Source organism: Haliaeetus albicilla, chromosome 27 (assembly GCF_947461875.1).
Source record: "Haliaeetus albicilla chromosome 27, bHalAlb1.1, whole genome shotgun sequence".
Taxonomy (NCBI): Eukaryota; Metazoa; Chordata; class Aves; order Accipitriformes; family Accipitridae; genus Haliaeetus; species Haliaeetus albicilla.
Genome location: NC_091509.1, coordinates 17,361,206 through 17,383,334, shown reverse-complemented (window position 1 = coordinate 17,383,334; position 22,129 = coordinate 17,361,206). Strand labels below are relative to the sequence as shown.

Below are 22,129 nucleotides of genomic sequence, written 5' to 3'. Positions count from 1 at the left end.
ACCAAATCTGCCACAAGCGCGCACCGTTTGCTCTGCCGGGTTAGCAATTAGGATTCAGCAGGTGAGTATCTACGAAAAATCTGGTTTGTGAGGGTCTGACACCAGATGGCAAAATGCATCTGTGTTATTCAGACACACTTCTATCACTAAGACTGTGATTCTTGAACTCTCAGTAACAATTTTAGATCTGAGTTACTGCCCTGCAAAAGAAACAGGTTAGAGCTGTTCAGTACAGCAGGTTCCCATTTGCCTTTTGCAGATTTGCACTGGAACCTGCAGACTCGCAGTAGGATGCTTATGGTAGACTAATGGCATCAGAATAATGCACTCAAAGCCAAAGAAAGTAAATACTCAAAATCGTAGGATTTTTTTTAGTGGGGAGCGGTGCGGGGGTTTCTTGTTTGTTTGTGGTTTTGGGGGTGGACTGTGTTGTTTTTTAATAACTAAAGTCTTAGATCCCAGCAGGCTTGCAGTTTCCACAAGCTCTTCTATGCTGGCGTGAGCCGCAGAGGCTGGGCAGCGCTGGGACCCCAGGGGCAGCGCTGGGACCCCAGGGGCAGCGCTGGGACCCCAGGGGCAGCGCTGCTCCTGCTTCTCTGACGAGACTCGGTGACCTGCGAGCCCAGAGGGACCCCGAAAGCAAAAGCAAGCCGGGTCCCTACAGGACCATTTGCTCATTTGGGTTGTCTGTTTGTATGTAGCAGGGATAGGCACTGCACCCTGAGTTCCCCAGCACACATTGCTGTGATCAAAATAAAATAATTTAAAAAAATACACTCATTTTTCATTGATGGGACTATTCAATCCTGCATCTCATTTTTCCCAGTCCTTTGCCTCAGGCTGTGCAAATAACCACGAGTTTCATTAAGCCCGAGTGAAGCCCAGATTTGGATAGCAGCACCCTTACCGAGAACTAGAACTAATGGCTTTGCGATTTGATAATGTGAACCAGAGTAAGGAGGAAATTATTTTGGCAGAAGAGAGCAGAACTGGAACCAAAAGGTCAATCTATTTAAGGAGTGGTATCACAACATTACAGAATATACAGTTAAACCGCCTGCAGGAAATGTGATCTTCTGGGTGATCTGTTCAACAAGAAACATTGCAACAATTGGACAAATCAATGCACACATAAGCCTAATAAAAATCTCTATGTCCCAATAAAAGCCTTTCAATCCTAATAAAGAATAAATAAATCTGCTAACAATAACCAGAACCAATACCGACCAACAAAAGTTAGAACCAGGACTGACTGTAACCCAAGGATTTAAAGTTACATTCTCATTACGAGCTACCTTAAAAATCACAACTGACTCGTTGCATACAGCAGGGAGACCTGGGATTAACTCAGCAGCGTAAGGTAAGGCAAGGGCTCAGCAAGCATGGGCTGCACTGAAGGCTGTTGGAAGAGGATGGGCTTGCCGACTAAATCAACGCCCTTCAGCAACTTGCTGCAAAAATACATATTCCTGTCTAGTTTAATCACTGTGGTTCCCTCCTGCTCTTTTGTGGGGATTCAAGAAAGGGCAGCAGGTACAGCAGAGCATTCAGCAAGAGAAGATGATACAGGAGAGAAGCTGGAGCTGTAGAGCAGTTTCCCTTTCGTTCCCAGGTAGTTTGCCTGCAATGTTTGCATTACAGGCTATATCAGTCATCTTTCTCCCCCAGAGTCATGTCTTGCCCAATGTGAAAGACATTTATGATGGAGATTTGTCTCCTTTTGGTTTTAATTATTTAAATGCAAACCCATTTTGGGAGGGTTGGAAGACCACGAAGGAAATAACATGTCAAGATATATAAACTGGTAAGGAAGACAAGCGAACCAAAGAGGGCTCCTCCAACCCAAAATATCTGCAGACAAACAACTTCAGTTTGCTATTGACAATTTAAGATGTATTATTTATAGACAAGAGCTGAAGAGTCACATGTGAACAGAAATTAGAGACTTAAGTGATAACACATTAGCGGTGTTCATACATCTAGGCTGATCCCTAAAAAAAAAAAAAAAAAAGATGCAGACAGTGGGACATGTTCATCTCCGAAGTATTTTTACCTACATGAGCTGGAAGAAGCAGATAGTGGCTGCAGCCCTCCAGCTGATCAGAGCTACATGCAATGCTTGGCACTGGAAAGCTTCAGCTCAGCCCCATTTTGTACCACTTACAGCTCTAACCAGCAAATCAGTTTGTGCTGCTAAAAAAAAAAGCTTTTTAAGACAAAAAAAAAAAAAAGGAATATCCAGCAACATTTAGCTCTCTTAAAACTACCAGGAAGGACCCTTTCCCTCCAACAGTCCCACAGAGGTGTTCAAAACACAGACCTCCCATTTTCCCTCCCTGCAAATGACAGCCCCGATTAGGACTTGGCTGCACAAACCTGATGAAGCGAAACAAAAACATTTCACAGCCCACAGCATTCCTGGCTCCCCATCAAAATGCTGGCAGCCGGGAGAGGGAAATCAAACCCTCCACTCCTGGGCTGAGCCTCCGTCCCTTCATCTTCCTTCTTCCAGCTTTTGCACTTCAAACTATCAGATAAGTACAAATTGCCTTCAACAGGCATTATTATTGAACATCTCAGGTGCTAACGGCTGTGTCACCCCCATGCCCTGTCAGCATGTCCTAATTGGAGTGGAAACAGCTTCAGTAAGTGGCCTTGATCAGAGAGGTCCCCATCAGTCTCCCAGCTGAGAACCATATTCCAGCTGGCCCCGTTCGTTAGGCTGTTCCTTACTCCTCGGCAAGGGTACAGCCCCAAGCAGAAAAGATTAACGGCTTAAACCCAGCGTCCCATTTTACATTAAGCCAGGCTATTGCTAACTTCTACCAAGCACCGAGGTTTAAGAGTAGAGAGTTTAGCACCGACCACGCAAAAGCTGGCACCCATCGGCAGCGACCTCTGCGTCCGCCAGCCACGAGCTTGGGCTTCATCAGCACAGATGAGCAGCAAGGACAGCAGGTAGCAGTCACTGCCCATCACAGGGGAAGATGTTTTTCCAGATTGGGGCTTGGTTTGGGGTATTTGAGGGATCTTCCCCCCTCTCTGCATTCTGTAACACCCACCCCAGACAATGTTTCCTTCATCCATAAAGGTTTGTCTTGCTCCACCCTGCCCCAATATAGACACTCCACCAAAAAAAAAAAAGGGAAAAAAAAATCTCAAAGTCAATAGTGCAGTCACATAACAGAGTTGGAAAGGCTGCCACACACAGAAGTCAATTAGTGTTATTACTAACTTCCCCCCACTGCCTGGAAAACCTCATCATCTCTAGGAGTCACCTTTTTGGGATTACAACCCAGCACTTCGTCTGCCATTCCTACACAAATCTCACATTGCTGTTTCACCAGGGCTAACGGCCAGGCTCTGCCCCTGCTCTCCACCAAACGAAATGGAAACCTGGGATGGAGGATTCGGGGAGCAGCCATCTCAACAAAGTTTCTCGACTCCTCAGACACCTCTTCTTTCACAGACAAGCCAGGGGGATTACAAGTGGTGGCTCACAGGGGTCTCCAGTGAAACCACCTGCACAGGAGGGTGGGAGAACACACACAGGCTCTGCAGCTATTCCAGGTTAAAAGCAATACTTTACACAAGCAAAGCGCTACAAAAACCAGCCAGGAAGGCCAAGACGCCTCAGAAGCATCCTGTGGTTTAACATCTTGAAGTTGAGCCACTTCATCCTTCTACTCAGGATTTCTCCTCGAGGTGCACATTTGTTAAATATTTCTCACATCCACCGATTACAGCACGGTCTGCAGCAAGCTGACACCCAGCACCAGAAGGGATGAGTTAAAACAGACTTCAAAATAACACACTCATGCCCCCAGTCAGACCAGAAGCCCCCTGTGGCAGCACACCACCTCCTGCAACAAATCGGGCACAGAGAGCCTTGCTGCAGCATCACACCTCCAACAGCAAAACCAAAAAGAGCTTCTCAAGATAGCACCCAGGCTGCTTCAACAGCCACCCACAGACCAGACCTTACAAAAGCCCTTCCACACACGTGTGTGAACATAAATATACACATACCTCTGCTTTCCTGCCTGCTTGCAATGAGTTTCACTCCAGTGCATCTTAATCCCGCCCATGTATTTTAAAAGGCAAGGGGATTTGGATATTTTAAAGACATCTGTACGTAATTCCCATTCCCAGGCTGAAAGGCAATCCCAACTAACACCAGCACGAGCACGCACTTGCAAATCGTCCCTTTGCTGCACCTCCCCGAGAACCGAGAAACAGCAAATATCACAAGACTCGCCTCAGCCATGGAGAACAGAACCACATCCCACCAGCCTGGAGCTCCATCTACACTGCTGAAAAACCCACCAAAGCCTCAGCAGATCAACACGAGACCTCACAAGAGCCCAGCGAGCCCAGACTTTGCCAGAAGGGCAGGAGGGACCTTCCAGACACACCTGGGATAAGGGTGATGCATCATGAGCAGCAGCTGTGAAGTTCCCAGCAAAGCAGGTGACGGCGAGAAAGGGATGAGAGAAGAATCTGGCAATACAGGCTCAGCGTTAGGGTTTTCAGCCTGCAGACAAGTGCCTGGCGAGGTGAGGAGGTCCGTGCCCCAGTCCCTCCAGGGTCACAGCCCCGGAGCGGCACAGCTCCACCGCTCCCCAGGCTGGCGGTCGGTGCTGCTCTTCCTTTCACCGTCAAAAAGGACTGCGAGCTACACAATTAAGAGAAGCAGCGTTGCTTATTTCATCACTTTTTCAATGTGCAATCGGATTTTTTTAAATGGCATTAAAAGCTTCAGTATACATAAGTTCTAAAGTCTACCTAGAAGGATGTACATCAGCCATCGGGACAGCGTGTGATGATGCTACAAAACGGCATCTTTTAGATGTGTCATTTAGATCTTAAATGTGTCATTTAGATCTTAAATGACACAGCTTCAATGCACGCCTTTCCTCTCCCTTGACCGTGCACAGTTTTACACCCAGCAAAAAGGAAACATTTTCAGCATTTGGTGGCAAAGGCCAAACTCCTCAGGGCATCAGAGCCAGGTTTGACGTTGCCAGTTCATTACAGTGGCTCTGCACGGGATTCCTGCCAGCAGCACTGAGCTCGCTCTGTAGAGTGGCTGAAATTCAGGGCTATAATGGCATATAGACACACGCAGTGGTTACAGCCATTGGGAATCCCCAAATACAGCAGGCAAAACTTCCAAAATTAGGTATCGAATCAATTTTAAAGCAAAACAGTTCAACAGACCGTTGGGTTCAAGCAATACATAATAACCAGCTTAAACCAAATCAGGATGGAGCCACCCAATTTCACCCATTTCCTGCAGTGAAATCCCCTGGGGACGAGCTCTTGGCACAGAGCTGTCACTCAGGGCCACTCTGGAGCAGAGAGGAGCTAAAACCTGCAATAAGCAAAGCTCAGAATAAAACCCAGTAAAAGAAGATGGGCATTTAGTCACCAAGAAGAAGGAACCTGTTTGATACTCCCTGCTCCTCTGTTTTCATTGCATTTTGCTTTGCCACTTAATAAGCACTAAAGAGTATATACACATATATGTATGGGATTATAAATGGGATGGGATATATATAGTTGTATATATATAAAACCCCTTCTTCCTTATAAACACCACCATAGGGCTGAAGAGGAGGGGGGCTGTTTCTGGGAGAGAGGGGGTTGGAAATGTCCACTGACCTGATGGGGTGGGAGGGATGGAGAAGGGGTGCTTCCAACTTCAGATCCCCAAATAATTCAAGAAAATGAGGTTTGGGTTTTTTTTCTTGCTAAATCCCAAGTCCCCACTTTAACAAAACACAGCCTCCCCCTCTCTGCTTTTTTTTTTTTTTTTTTTTTTGTGCGTATGTGTATAAAAGCAGAGAAGCCTGGCTTTTATCAAAGGCCTGAAAGTGCCTTTGTGTCACTATAACCAAGGGGAACCAAACCAGGGGGGTGATTGTGCCCCTACTCCTCCAGATACTCCAGACCTCGTGTGTCTGATCATCTCCAGCACGGCCGTCTGCCCCCGGCGCTGGGGCACGACCGAGCGCCTGGGGATGCTGCAAGGCACTGATGCACTCTGACCTTACGTCTGTAGGAAGAAATAGTTTAAAGACTGTGAATCTTTTCACTCTGAAAATGAAACGGAGTTCCTTAAAGTCTGGCTTAATTCACATTAAAGCAATCCTCAAGGAGCTGAAATACAGTGCTTTTATCCTCCAAGTCAAAGTGGGCTGCATAAACTCCCAAGTCAGAGTTGAACACCCCTTCTTGAGGAATTTAACCCTATCTTTGGAATTAAAATAAGACTTTTATACAGTCCTGATCTACAAAATGGATAGATCAAAAAAAGCTAAAAAAAGAAAATGCATCAGAAAAGAAAAGCCCGTGCAACTTCTGTCTGGGGTCAAGGCATCTCTGCCTTCACACCGCGCTCCAGCGTGGGATCAGGATGCGCCCAGGACGAGGGCAGGGGCCGACCCACATGCAGCAGTCACCCCAGTAACGAGGATGACCCCCGATTCCAGCCCTCCAGGACTGAGCTGGGAAAGCTGTGGCTTAGGATGCAAAGTTTAGGACAAAATTTTAAAGAAGCAAATGAACGCAAGAAGTCCCAGCTTCCATGGCACAGATGAGCATCGTCACCCGTACCAGCAGCACACAACCCACTACCAACAACACGTTTCCCATCTAATCTTCCTCCAATAAATAACCAGCTGTTTTCAGACAAGTTAACAGCAGCTGCCAGTAGCCAAAAAAACAGGCTTTCTCTTAAGAAATGGGACATACATTCCTTACAGTTCCCTATCAGGACCCATTTCTGCAATCAGCCATGCCCTCAAGTCCCCCTGGGACAGTGCATTAAGTCTCTTGACAGGGTCTCTGCGCAACATGGTTGAACATATTTAAATGTTTGCACAATAGGGACCCAGAAACATCATTATTTTCTAGTAGTTACTGCCAAAGCTTCCCAAAATATGAAGCAGATCATATCAATACCAACTGTTCTCATCTTCCAGACAGATCTGCTGAGGACAAAAAAAAAAAAAGAAAAATCTGTTCAACATCTCATCCAAGCTCTTCAGTCTCTCTTAGCAGTGAAGCAGCACAAACCTGCTCGATCCTCCTGCACCAAGCGCGCCACGCGCTGGAGCAGCACGAATGGGGACTGCTCAGAGACAGCACAAAACGGGGAGAAAACCCAGACAAACTCGAGCCAGAAAGAAACATTTCCAGATGTACTGTACTGATAGACCTCATCTCTATTAGTATTTTTTTTAGAAGTCTGACCACAAGCATACAGATGGTTGGGAACTCCATCGAACCAATTTAATTTTTCTTTGTAAATACTTCCCTCTCCATGTCATACTTGCTGGGAAGCCACCCAAGACCCTGGGGGCACGAGGGGTAAAATTTTTATGTGGTGCACAGAACTTGAGTGAAAGATGTCCACCCAGGGGCCACTGGCCTCCACGTGCTGCTTGTACAGCCAACGACCACGGTCATGCTACAAAAAGCCAGAAGCAAAGGGAGAAATGTGGGATTTTTGCAAGTGCATAAGAAACATCACACGTGGGCTGGAGCCAAGTCTACCATCGGAGTTGTCTTGACATAAATGGTCCCAGTCAACTTGCACCAAAGGGGACCTTCTGATGAAGGAAGTCCCGTGCTGTCAGGGTCAGTGGCTCTTGCCATGGGGTCGCTCAGGGGGCCTTAAAAAGTAATTTGTGTTATACACCATCCCCAGGTAAAGCTTGCCTTTTCTTGGCCTTCAAGTCTTGTCATGATTGTGATCATTTTGAAAAAATAAACCATAAAGGGCAGCTGCCATTCAGGAGAAGCCAAGTTCTCTTAATGTCTTCAATAAATAATTACATAAATAGACCAAATTTAAAAGTGTGCCAGAAACACGAATAACAGCTTCAAATGCAACCAACGCAGCCCCAAATCCCTACCCCAACCAAGATTTAGTGTGGCCTACGAGATGAATGCGAGATCTTTCATGAATACCTCCCCAACTCCAATTTGTAGAAAAAGGTGGACTTCTGGCACCAAATTAGCATTTAACCAGCCGCTCTGGAGCCCCCTCCGTGAGCCCCCTGGCCGCACTCAATTCATCCTGCGTGTGCCGTTTTTTCTCCTTCTTGCCCTGCTAGGTCACAGTAAAAAAAGCAAACGAGCGCATACTGGGTGGGCAGGGAGACATTCAGGACCTGCCGTCCCCTGCATTTCCAGCAGCTCTTTGCCCCGCTCGTACAAAAGGCTGCGAGCTCGATCCATCTGCCGCAGGGATGAAACCCAAGAAGCACATTGTATTTGCACCGGCTGCCAAATCCGGGCGCTCAAGAGTATCTTGGCACCGGCGTATCTTCCGCCACATGATAAAACAAAGACTGATGGTGACAAACGAAGAACAGGTGGAGGTTTAATGAGGTCACTAAACCCCGCGAGTGCAACCTGCGAGGTCACGTTAACGCAAAACGCTCGTGCCCACCGTGCTCAGGGTGGAAAGCCACAGCCTGCAGAGACGATCACGTCCCCCCAGGGCTGGATGCTGCGTACAAGTGGTGGCATTACCACGGGGTCGTAGCTGGGAAATGACGAGAACTGTTGCCTCTTGGGTCCGATTTAGAAAAGCAGAAAGAAATCCAGCCTTTTTACTGTCTAGTTTATCACGGCAGGACAGGTGCAATTAAAAAAAGATCAGCAGCTGAATCTGTCTCCTCGTGCTACTTCTCCTTGCGGCGTGTCGCCACGAGGACCTGTCACTCAGAGACCCGTGTACCTCGTGCACACGCGTGGCGAGGTCAGTTCAAGGGTCGGTTCCTGCACACTCAGCACCAACCTCAGCCAGGTACAGCCACCGCGTCTCTGCCACCCCACCTGGCACCCCAGGGCCAAGGGACCCCAGGGACCCCACTGCAGCAGTGCTGTCTCCGGAGTCCTCACAACCACGGATGGACAAACCCGCGGCCAAATCCTCCGCGTCAGCTGCTTTTAAAATAGCTTTTCAGTGATTTCCTACAGCCAGACTGGCTTCATGAAAAATGAAGGTGCAGGAGTACTCGGTCACACGGGTGCAGGAGAACTGCCACCCCCTTAACACATGTGGGGACAAACCTGCTGGTGTCACATCACCTTCCCATGGACCAAGGTCCGGGTGCTCTGCGTACCAGCCATGATAAGTTAAATAATTTCACTGCTGATCTAGATAACCAGTTGCTGAAATAAAGGTAAATCCTGGTCCATGCTCAGGATTAAGACCAGGATGCACCAAGCTCAGCAGCTACTAAAGACTCTGACAAAAGTAGGATTTTCATACTGTAAAATGCCCATTCACTTGGGTTATTGCAGCTTCAGCTATGAAACCCTTCGGCAAAAGAAAATCCTGCCTCCTTCCTCCCTGCCGCTGGCTTAACTGAACAGCTCACTCAAGCCAAATTCCCAAGAAGTTCTGTTGTACAAATGTTTAATGATCTCAACACATTTTTTTCCCCAAACTCTTTGGAGGTATGACCCCCTCTTGTTCTTTGCCTTCACTGACTCCCAGCAGTTCCTAGAAGTTATCCACCTTATTTACAGGTTTCCCCCTTTAACCTCTTTGCATCTTCCCAGTGAACCAAGACACATATTTTGAGAAAACAGGCAAAAGTTTCCTGATCTCTCTCTGCTTCCATGTCTGAAATAACACCTGGACCCTTCAGGATGATCCCAGCTGGCATGATTGATGCCTGGCTTGTGTTTTGGGTTGGTAGCAGCAGGGCAAGAGAGAAGCACAGCGATCCACGCTCGTGGCTGGTATTTGGATTCATAACCTGGTCCTCATAAGCCAGGCAAGCCACACTTCTCAGTGAGCAACTGTTGCAACATCATTACTGGGTTAAAATCCTATTAGGACTCTCCACTACAGCCAGCTATGGGTCTCACTCTCCAATTCACCTTCCTCCCTCCCGTGAAAATATGATGGTGAAAGGATGAGCAAATTTGGCAACCTGAAGGCGTGCTGTTCAGGTGCTGGAGTTCAGAGGAATACCTTCCTTTAAGGAAACTCTATTTAACAAGAGCTGAAAGGAACTCTCTGGCCCAGAAATCTGTAAAATAACCCAAAAGCTACTGATAGATTTGCCTCTTGGGGATTAATTCCAGCCTTTATAGGATTGACACAAGTGATGGAGATATATTTGGATTCTTTAAAGTGCATTACACCTACTGCCCCTGCAACCCTACGAAGTAAAACAAACGACCGTGTCTTAGAGCAACAAACCCGGAGCAAACAAGCAGCACCAGGGTAAGAGCGATGCCTCTGGTCTTTGAATGGCAAACCAGGAGATAACACCAGGTTTATGGATAGTCTGGGACTTCTCAAGTGGGAAGCCAAAGGCAGAGGTTGGTGGGGCAGTTTGTCCAGCCTTTGCCTAGGCTGATGCTCCCTGGAAGAGGCCAGAGGGATCGTTATTTAACAGTGTCTTTTGAGGAATGAAGCAAAACCCACCCAGTGCAGCGAGAGCAGAGGCATCACAGACATACAGCCCCTCTGCTCCGGTTTGATTTTTGACTGCTGTGATCTACACACTCCCAGCCACACGTGCAAGTGATCGTGCTTACTACGCAGCGTGTATTTGTGCGACGCGAGTCATGAAACATCAGCCTGGAGCTTCTTGGTGGCAGAGAAATAAGGCAGCTCTTGCTTCAGGAATACATCAGCGGCAGCTGACTGCCCAAAAATCATTTCTGTGCTAAAACCTGCTTCTATCAACACTGCAGGAATGATAAGATCAACCTAAAGCATGCTGGGTTTGAAACACATTCCCATCCTGTTACACCCAGGATGGACAGGAGATGACAGCACCACCGGCTCAATGAGACAGCATGGAGATACAGCAGGTACCACGCCAAGCGCAGGCTATTTTCAATAATCAGTTCTACAAAGCCAAGTCGCTGCTCACGTGGGTGACATTAATCTATCACTGGAACAAGAAAGAGGAGGAAACTAACTGGAAACTGATGGGAAACTCCCAGGTGAGTCAGTCCATGAGCATTGAACCAACCTGCTTCAGAGCCTCCTCTCTGGAAAGGCAGCGCTGAAGGGGCTGGCAGCAAAAAATATCTGTGCCTAGATAAATGACTTCATATGTCGAGACAAAGATAAAGTTACACAGAGCCTCTCGCAGAGGATATGGTCATCAGGTTTATTTTTGTAGTTTTCATTACACTCAAAATAACTTTGGCAGACTTAGAAAAAATAAATTTTCAAAGCCTTCTCCCATTGATGTCACCAGTTTTAATTAATTTTTGCTGAAGCGGTCTAAAGATGAATGCTGCTGGGAAAGGGCTGGTTCCTGGTGTGCTGCTCTGGGCCTTCGTGTTCAAACGCCGGAGATGCACCAAATGCCACCAGGAGAAATGCTGCCGCAGTCTCACTGGGAGATGGCTCCGGCCCATTTTCCTGCACCAGTGGTTTTGAGGCCAGACTGCCTTTTAGCTCACGCCTCTGACTCCGTGTCAGAGGTGCTGCCAGCTCTGGGAATAACACTGGTACCACGCTATTTCCTGCCTCGGAAAGTCCTGGCCGCATCCAGCATTTAATGTCACCTCGGTAGGACATTAAACGTCACTGCTGGCTGACACGGCAGCTGATCTGGTAAGGGTATTGTTTGGACGGGTGTTGAACGGAGGACGTGCCTTCCCTTGGATGCTAGCGTGCTGGGGAGCTCCGTTTGAGAGCAGTCCCCAGATTCCCAGACCCAAACCTGCTCTTTGCTGCACACCTGGCTGTTGCCTGCCGCTCCCTCCACCACCACCAGCTCCTCAACAGGGGTGCGGAACAGTGCCAAAAGTGGCTTTGCGAGAGAGAAAAGCAAGCCAGCCTGAGCAGAAGTCCCCCTGACACTGCCGTGACATATGTGGCTGCTGCTGCTTCGGTGCCAGCAGCCGTCTCCGGACACAGGGTAACCCACAGGACCACGAGAAAAATCATTCCTCTACTTTCAAGAGGGACTTTGGGCTCCCTCCCCCCTTGCCGGCTGGCACCCTGCAGCGCTCAACACGTGCACGAGTCGTACGGCTGGGAGGAGATGCCAACCCAAGCAAGACTCCCTCTCTTCCATTTATTTCCATCGACAGCAACCGCTCAAGAAAACAACCCCCTGACCCATAGGTTTCCATCAACGGAGAGCTCCGAAGCCACAAAACAACTCCCTAAGCAGAGCTTCGAGGTTCCCAAGGATGAGATGGGGGACCACCACCCTGCGGCGGCGGCTGCTTTTTGGGACCTTCTAGGAAGAAGACGGAGGGTATCCGTGCCCACCCCAGGTAGCTCCTGGGAGAAGGCGGCTGGCGGCTCCCGCACATGTGGCATGCAGACACGGCTCCAGATGTCCTCAGGGCCTTCCACAAATATCCAAAAGGGACTGGGGAATGGTCGCCAGGAAGGAGCTGATGGAAGGTAGCCAGCAGTAATTTCTATGCTCAAAGAGCGTTTTTCCAAAAGCTGCTAAGATCTGCGATCAGATTGTATTTTTGAAGGGGTAGGATTCGAAAACACGTTAAACAGAAAGTAAGTGCCTGCATTTAAATGGCACCATTTGTCAAAAGTCCTTCCCAGCCAGTTGTTCTTCATTATTGAGAAGCTTTAACACTTGGCTTCTGGCTCTTTTTTTAAAATCCTGGCACAGGTTTTTCTGTGCAGGAGAGAATTCTGATTGTGTCTGTAAGTTTAGTGCAAAAAAACCCTGTTTATACTAATACTGTAATTATAATGCCCTAGCCTCCTGCATGCAAAGTCAAACCAAGAAAGTAAACCCTGCTGAAGCGAAGTGACTGGCAGGGTATGGGAAACTGAGGCAAGGAGGATTTAGGAAACATTTTAAAACTTGAAGATGTTGTAAAGCTCTTTATCTCATTCTAAATCATAGAAATTACAGAAAAATACTGAGTTTTAATGGTTTCAGTAGGCAGAAAAGCATCTCTTGAGGTCACAGTAAGGAATACTTCAGACATTTAAGCTCAGTAGATGCAAAGCAACTCAGAAAAGCAGAGATCACCACTAATTTAAAAAAAGAAATACTTGCTTGCATTTGATATTTCTCCACATCTACTTAACTATCCTGAAGGACTCATGACTCAGAAACACAGCACTACAGACCCAGATACTGAAGATGTAAAAGGAGAGTAATAATAGAGAGCTGCTATCACGCAAGAGTGTGAAACAAAGAGCCAGCATTAACAGAGCTCAGCGCATCCCATTTGGCCTGCTGGAAAACATCTGCCATTTGTCAGAACTACAAAGCAAGCAGAGCCCTCTCTTCCTTGATCTCCAGCAATTAGGGAAATTCTGTTGTGCTAATTACCTGGGGAGACGACGTGGGGAGAAGGCAGATAGCGGGTGACACTTGAAGACAACATTTACCCCAGTAAAAATTAGGCAGACATTTCAAATTGCTGGGAACCACAAAAAGTACTGTGCCAAACTTCCACAGCAAGCTGGAGAAAGCTGATCCCTGTGTATAAAGTTAGGGTAAAAATTAAAAAAAAAATAATAATAATAACAAAAAAATATATAAATAGTAATAAGCGCAACAAGAGAGCCTCTGGAGTTGCTGAGTCTGCAGAGGTAGGGAGGATTTTAAATGATCAGCTTCCCCAAGTACACATGGTTTGAATTGCCGAGAAATGGAGCAATCCGCCGTCCTGCAGGCTGGAGTACCACTCCGCTCTTCCCGCTGCCAAGCCATTATTGGGAAATATTTGTCACATATTAACTGGAACATCAGATTACTACACTGAACATTTAACACTGTTTTGTAATATATACATACGTTCAAAAGCATATGACACCGTCTCAGCGTGAATTCAAGATGAAGACAGGGATATGCATCATCCAGCAGCCAGGAAATTTGGAGTTAAAGCTGTGGAGTGCAAAGCCTGCGGAGGTACTCTTAAATAAGAAGGCACACAGAAACACAACTCATACATTGAAATACGCAGTGCTAGAGCAGCCGAAAGAGCTGGAGATTTTCACACCCTCAGTCTGCAGTGCAGCAAGGACCAGCTGCCGGGCAGGGCATTTTCTGTGGACTGGGGCTTGTTTTAAGCCTTTTTTTACTGGATTTAAGAGGAACGGTGCAGCTAGCACCTTGAGGGACCTTCTCACAGACCCTGAAGACTTTTGGCATGGCAAATACTGTATTTAACAAGAGCCTTTTGCACCTCAGGTTTCAAAAGACTGTGCTTAAAAATACAAGGGGGAAAAATAAGACTCCTTAAAAAAAAAAAAAAAAAAAAGGCAGCCAGAGGCCAGAGGCCACACAACTAAAAACCAAAGGGTTTGCAAGCACAAAGCTTTAGTCTTTCTTTCAACCCACCTCCAAGTGCTCATCAGCTGAAGGCTGTCCTAAATGCCACATAAACAAGTGTTCCTGCACCTGCTGGATTTTATCTTGCAGCAAAGGCTGTGTGAGGATCCCACCAGAGAAAGAGCCTGAACATAAGGGGACGAGGGGCCTCTCTGCAAAATATTACAGGCCTGGCTCAGGGAATGACAATAATAAAAATATTGAGCTGCTGTTTCACAGCGAGCCAACATATGGGGACAGCCTGTCCTGGGCTTGCCTGGCGCCAGCAGCACGCAACCGCTGCCGTCCCGTCCCAAATAGCGGGGGGGGGGGGGGGGGCGATGGGGGACAAAAGGCCACGTTCCTCACCGGAGCGGGGTCACCAACCCACCCCGTCACGGCATTTCGGAGCCCGACCTGCACCTGGATCCAGCTGCCCCAAACCCCCCAGGATGCTTTTGTCTCCCTCAGCCACGGGAATGCCCAAACCACGAAGGAGCCAAAGTGACACGAAGTTGTTGTCATGGTTCCTCCCACCGCTTTGATTGAACAAATAAAGCAAAACAACTCAACCCAAAGCAGCGCACAGGTGCCGAGAGCAACTACGGAGACACCCTTCTGCAGCGTGCCCAGTGTCGGAGCCAGAGTAGTCATTTTTTTAAGCTTTTTTTTTTTTTTAATTATTATTATTTTTCTGGACGATTGGGATGTCTCCATGGCCCTGGCGAAATGGCTGGGCCCCCTCTGCTGGCCACCGGCCCCACCGCCCGCACCCCCACAGCTCTGCTTGCCCCAAATAGCCCTGAGGGTCCCATTTTAGAAGTCCAGCTGCTTTATGACAACCCAGTTGAGCCCTATAAGCCAAAGAAGTGACTTACTGCAGAGCACAAAGCACAAAATGGGTCGGTTTGGGGCTGTTTTTTTGGGGGGCGGGGGGGGTGTATTTGTTTTGTTTGTGTATTTTACAAGCACTCATTTGGGACTTCGCTGTAGTTGAAATAACTCGAAGTTCATTTAACTTTTAAGCGGATCATAGTCTTCTTGTCCCAAACTGCTTTTCACGTGTAGCAAGTCCAATTTATCAAAGCAATCCTCTACAAACAACCCCCACCCCCTCAAACCCCAACAAACCCCCAAACTGACTCATTTCAAGGAAAAACAGGTCTTGTTTAAAACAAGCCCAGCTCGCGGGGCAAGCTCTGAGGACACGGTTTGCTCCCACCGCTGCCCACGGGTCTGCAGGGCGGCAAGTCCTCCTCTTCCCAAAAAATCACCGAGGAAGGGACCACACCGGCGTGACGACGCAGCCAGCACCACCATCGACAGCTCTTCGGTGGGCTTGCTTTAAATCCTGTGATACAAAGGAAGTTTTCTTACGCTTAGCAGGGTTTCTGGAGGAGAAAAGCCCCCCAGCCCAGGCGTTTAGGATACCCACCAGCTTCCAGCTGCCCCTGGGAAGCAGGAGCCAGGGCTGCCGATGCCGGCCACGCTCCCTGCATCCCCGTCGGCAGGGCTGGCAGGGTCGCCCCATCTCCCTGTCCCCTCCATGGGAGGATTTTATTTTCCCCAGGGGCTGCTTTTTTGGTGCACGGAGGCAAATTGAAGCTTAGCTGTTAGTTTGCAACCTGGCGTAGCCCTGCAGCAAATACCAGTGAGGGCCACAAGCTCTCAGGATGCTTCCAGACCAAACTCTTTAACTACAGACCAGACAGCAATTCAGCCTTCTTCAGGAGAAAGAGGAAAAAAAAGAAACGCTTGTGAAGATTCCTTTGCTTTGCTCAAAAATAGCTGAAAGGCTTCACGACAGCTCGGCAGCACATCCTCGCCTTAGCACAGCGCTCGGCTCCCAGCGGTGGTAGCCAGGAGCAGCCACCGATGCCACAACATTTCCTACCCACCAGGAAATCACTTCTCCTTCCTTCAGCTCACAAATTACTTTGACATTCGTTACTAATGACTGAAACAATTATTTCAGCAGCACGTGGGAAAACCTCCCCCCCCTCTTCTCCCCATCTCTCAAAGGCAGCAACCAGCAAACTCAGTGACCCAGAACAGAATCGGGAGTTTCCTGGCCACAAAGGAGCCTCTTCAATCCCAATTGCTTTCTGCAGAGCAAAGGAAAAAGCCTCTTGACTGCTTAAGCACACCAGTAGTGCCCCAGTTGCACAGGCAGGAGCAAGATGCAGCCCACAGAGCCCCGTGAGGCTGGTGGACTTGGTTGTGTCTGCGCATCAGAAGGGAGAAAACTAATTTGACCACCAGTGTCCGAAGAGCTGAAAATAAGTGTGATTATTTGTGTCTCAGCTGACAGGGTATGGTTACATGGCAGTGAGGCATACAGGACACTCATAGGAACCTTCCACTAGAAAACCAGTGAGTACAACTGCAGCAGCACATTTAAGAGCATCGTTACTGAAATGTTTCCAAGGTTATTACACATAATCTTATGGGAAAAAAGTCCATCTTTTTTGTCCTGTGAGCATGGACTAAGGCTATGTGTTCTGGCAGGATTCGTATCCAGGATGGCAGGAGAAATTGTGACTGCCTATTTGCCTATTATGCATCTACATGTAGCATTTATTTTTTTTCTTTAAAACCAGAATTGAACTATCTGCTGCTTGCAAGGCTTTGTAACAGGGCTATGCACTCTCCCCCATCAAAGCACTGCACATCTTTCACCCATCTTTTGCTACTTCTGTGAAAAGAAGAGAGAAGACGAGAGAGAAGACGAGAGAGAAGACGAGAGAGAAGACGAGAGAGAAGACGAGAGAGAAGACGAGAGAGAAGACAAGAGAAAGCTTGAAGTGCCTCAGCCCAAAGTCATTCATGCCTTTCAGTAAGACAGCAGAGCACTTAATGGAGCATTTCTATAAATGAGATTCCTTTACAAACTAATCTAAGCTGTTTATTGTTTCCAAGGAGCATGCACTTCCACAGCAGAACAGGAAGTTTTGACAGTTTAAGAAGTTCATTAAACTCTGGGAGGAAATTTAAACAATCAGTGACAGCTTTCATACAGCAAGGCAGCGCTGGAGAAGTTGCTACCCTCCTAAAAGGCAGAGAGGCTGCAGCTTTTAATTATCACACTTGCATTAAGCCCCAGTGATTTTGTTACTACTTCTAAATTGTCTTGGCCCAACACCCAGGGCTCACAACCGAGTAAAGCTATTTGCTCTTTTATTCTTATAGCCAAACGTTGCTTTTGTCCAAACCTCAAACTCCTTTATCTGTAAACAGGCCAAAGCAAGGCAATGGAAGAAGTTAACAGTCTCAAGCACAACAGAGCGCTTCAGCTTGGAAAAAAACCCACTTCTTAACGCATTTTCCTTGATACGGAGGAATATATAAGGTAGAAGAGAAGGAGCTCAGGGGCATCGGTCCAGCGAGCAGGCGGCTCCTGGGCAGTCTGGCGTTGGCCGTGCTGGAACGTTTGCACCTACCTGGGGGACACATGCAGTCTGACGGAGCCTCTCTCGCCGTCCGCAGTTTTGCTAATCCTTCACCCAGTTTCTGTTTGGAGGAGGAATAAAAATAGCCATTTAGAGAATACATTATATCTAAATGTGGACTGCGCGTGCATGCCAACAGCCAAACCACCCAGCACGCTTCCTTCCAGTGAGAGGTAATAGTTTCATCCTGTTGCGTTCAGCCGCTTTGGATAATACCCCATGCTATAGTAGGACACAAAATATTAAATGTTTCTTAGCAAGTGGCCAGTCTACGACCCTCGCACGGGGCAGGCAGAGACTCCTTCTGCACATCCCAAAAGTCTCTTGAGCCAAGCACCGTGGGCTGGATTCACCCTGAGCAGCTCTTACAAGTCCTGCGTTCAGATGTCAGCATCGTCTCGGCGTGTTTGGTGGCAGGAACGGTGCTGGGGAGAAAGAGCCCCTCTGCTCCGCCACGGCCGGCCCCAACAGCGGGGCAAACGCCCCGGGGAAAGCCCCGCTGCGACCGACAGCGAAGCTCCTTCCAAATGCCCTGGAGTTTGCACAGCAAGGCGATATTTGCTCAACAGATGTGGCCTGATTTGGCTGATTTTATACTTAAAATTCATGCCACGTGGAGTATTACAGGTTTCTTTAGGAGAGGGATGAGGAGGTGAAGGATGGTGGGGTGGGCACTGCCAGCGAGACCAGGGTGCTCACCCGCCCCCAGGTCCACCCAGTGTTTCCATCCATCTCCAAGGTGAAAAACTCATCAGTGGGACAACCAGAACCCGTAAAAATTCACAAAACTAAAGCAATGTCTACGTGGCATATTGCAGGCAGATGTGAGCGCGCTCTGCCTGCTCTCTAAGCCAACCAAAATGTTCGTGCCTGCATTTAGGACGCTGCCAAGCCCAAGTTAATAAGCCTTGATGACAGGTAAGTTATATTAGCTCAGGCATAGCGCTTCATGGCTGGGGCAGCCCGGCAAGGGTGGGAACATCTCACCTTCACCCGCAATCGTTGTTCCCTCAGTCCTCCAGGAATGCCCTGTCTCACCTAAAGTATTTACCAAGAGAGAAACCAATAATCTGATAATGGGAGTCCCCACATTTCAAAGAGAGAAAATTCAAAGTACTTACTGAATTCAGGGTTTTCAGACTTGACATTTATACAGCTGACAACCCAGTCTACATTCAAACATTTGAACACTCTGGACTATTCAGGAATTAGGCTACCTGTGAATTAGGTTCTTTCCCTTTTATTCTGGGGATTAAGTAGTTTTAGCTGTTGTTGAAATCCTGTGCATTCCTCTCTAGCTGCTCGGGTGTGATGCTAAGAGGTCCTGAAAGTATCAACAGGGTTTCACAGGACCTGACAGAGAAGTTGTCCTAAGGGAAGTATAAATACCAGAACGATCCAGCTGCCTTCTGCAAAACATATGCTTTCCTTGAGAAAAAGTGGCAAGAAAGTATCTAAAGAGACTTTTCTGACAGCCACTTGCAGTCTAAATGTTAGAGAGTCCCTCAATTTTTATCTGTTTACTTTTAAAGTCATTTGGATGATGAAGATGCTCGAGGAAATGAAAATAAGCTCTTCCTTCCTTTTAGTTCAGCAGACATCACTGGGAACAGCAGAGGAGATCTGAATCCTGGAGCGAGTCCTCTGTTCTCCCATTGAATTGTTCTTGTCATGAAACCGATTAATCTGGACACTCTCTGCCTACCGCGGACAATAAATCCTTTGTGAACAAAACGGTCCAGCTTTGTTTACAACAACTGGATGCTTCTGCAATCCTCCTCCTGTTAACATTTTCCTTTCAGTACGAAAACCATATGCTTTGAACTGGGGCTTTTGACATAGAGCAAGTGGAGGTGCTGCCGCGTTCGGACCACGCTCGTGGAAATGTTGCGGAGGGCAGCAGAGCAGGACCCTGCAGCACGCCCCGCTAAAGGAACAGCCAAGGGAAGGGCAAGGTGCTGCCATGTTAAAAATCAGCAATTTCTCCAAAGTTAGACAGATGCCTGTCACAGGGCCAGAAACTAAATCCTAGTTGTCCACGTTGGTTTTCATTGCCTCAGCTACACGCTCACCCTTCCTTTATTATTTCCTAGCCTCTCCTACTTGCCAAACTTTTAAACAACACTAAAGGGAACAGAGCCAGCACGTTGGCGTTGTATTTGCTGCTCTTCATATGCAGCTCTGCCATAAATTACGCCAGCAAACCCCTAGATTGGTATACGGATTAATGCTTTTTGGGTAGTGGCAGAGAACAAAGTATGCTGGGTCATGCACAGAGAGCGTATGGAGCTTTGGTTTCACTTCTGAAATATTGTGGCAAACTTCAAAGGAGGACCAACACAGAATTTAACAAAAAAACTGACCCCAGGCATCAGTTGATGTTCATGGTGATGGAAATATTCTCTCGCTCTCCACAAACTCTCAAGCACAGAAAGGACAGAAGTTGCCCGTCGAGCGAGCGGTCTTATGTAACGGAGAGGAGTTTGGTCAAGAAACGGACGCTTTCTGAAACTTTAACATAAATGCGTAAGTTCATTTAAAATGACTATTAGCAGATAGCCCAACCGCTACCATGCATTCCTTGAATCTGCCAGTCGTTTCCAAATTTACTTTCAGTATTGACAAAAGTTTGGTCATACTCAATGTTTCAACAAGCTCACTCTTGCATTAGAAACCCAATTATGTGGTTTTGCTTTATTTTCCCCTGTACAATCTCCATCTGAGCGTTCCCAGTACAAAACAAGCTTTCCACACTTAACTAAATCTCAGCAAGAGGTTGCACATGATCTTAGGCAGTGCCACAGAAACCATTCCCATTGCTAAGCACATTTATTGGAGTAATTGGAACAGAACCACTGCCACGACTGGCAGGCTAATTCCTGCCTGGAGAAAAGACGTTAACTAGATTTTGTGATTACGTCTCAAGGCACCCCTCTGGTCTGGTATTCAAGGTTTTCACAAAAATATTTTTTAACGTTTTCCTTTTCTCAAGGCACATCGACGCAACCAAACGGACACGCTGCGGCGGTGCCAGCGATACCCTCGCTGTAACTCCGACAGTAACACGCACACGAGGAATCGTCTCCCCGTGCCCCCAGTGCTGCTTCCACCCCCCCTCGCATCCCCAGAGCCGCTCACAGCTGGAAGGCGCTGCGCGCAAATACATTTTTGCACGATTGAGGCTTCACGGCTGTAACGATTTTAATGCGGCACCACGTTTCGCACCCCAGTCAGGCCGTTAATAAAATCCCAGTGTAAAACCTTCCCCAGATGTCAGAATCGATCGCTCGGGAGTGTCCTGCGGCAGCCCCGAAAGCCGTGGTGAATCTCGCTGCACTTTATGAACTACTGTTTACACAAATCCAGCAAACCAGCTGCGGGACCTTCAAGCGTTTCCTATGAGCGATGGGAGCCCTCCCCGTCCCCCTCGCCTGTAAAGAGCCCCAAACCTAAACACCAGAGTCTGGGGGAAAAAAAAAAAAATAACCCTGGGATCAAGTGTAGCGTCTCCCAGAGATTTGGTTTAGTTACGGAGAAGGGCGTCAGTGTGGGCAATTGTTCTCCAAGCAGGAGAAATCTTTTGGCAGAGAAACCTTTACTGAGTAATTTCAGAAAACCCTGGGATTGAAAGGGAAGTAACTAGCCGCTAGTGTCCTCTACCCGTCAGAAATCAGTTGAGCGCTGCTGGACCACACGATACTTACTCCGTGCTAGACAGTCCGGATAAGAGGGATCATGTTCGTGAGTTTCCAGCAAGGCAATTACGGTCCATTACATCCAAAGATAAAGAGTATTTAAGTACTCGGGTTCCCTGTGCCGGCGAACAGAACGAGGGAAGAAGCCGCAATGGTTCTCAACCATTCAACTGCTCGCCTTCCCACCTGGGGCATCTGCTCTTCTAAAAAATGGCCCTACGGTCCCGTCGGTGGCAACGGCAATAAAAAGGGGAAAAGTCCGGGAAAAGGGAGGAGGGTTTCCCAGCGGGCAGCGGGACCCGGCCGAGCCACGGACCGAAGCTCCCTCCCCGCGGGCGCTGCGGGACGGGCCCCGCCACTCACCTCGCGGAAAAGCTGCTCCACGCGGGGCTGCAGCGCGTCCAGCAGCGGCCCGGGGCCGGCCGAGCTTTTCTCCTCCAGGGCGGCCAACCGACCCTGCAGCTCCGCCGTTTTGGCTCCCAGCAGCAGGCAGACGGCCACGGCGGTGAGCGAGAGGAGGAGGCAGAGGGCGGAGGTGGCCGGACCCGCCGCTCCGGCGGAGCCGCTGCCCGCGCTCATCGCTCCGCGCTCCGCGCAGCTCCCGCCCGCCTGCCGCCCGCCTTCCCCCGCCGGCGCATCCAGCGCCCGCCTCGACGCGCCCCCCGCCGCCGAAATGGGGCCGGCA

At 48.3% G+C, this 22,129-nt stretch overlaps 1 protein-coding gene across 1 annotated transcript in view; it reads right to left on the bottom strand.

The window, feature by feature from the left end:
* The window catches only part of COL23A1 (collagen type XXIII alpha 1 chain), a 201,516-nt gene extending 179,387 nt beyond the window's left edge, over window positions 1-22,129 (bottom strand). The window contains exons 1-2 of the mRNA XM_069772593.1: window positions 21,808-22,129; window positions 17,741-17,810 (exon numbers count right to left, since the gene is read on the bottom strand). Coding sequence (XP_069628694.1) covers window positions 17,741-17,810; window positions 21,808-22,023 — 286 coding nt within the window. The 5' untranslated portion in view covers window positions 22,024-22,129. The remainder of the gene's footprint in view (window positions 1-17,740; window positions 17,811-21,807) is intronic.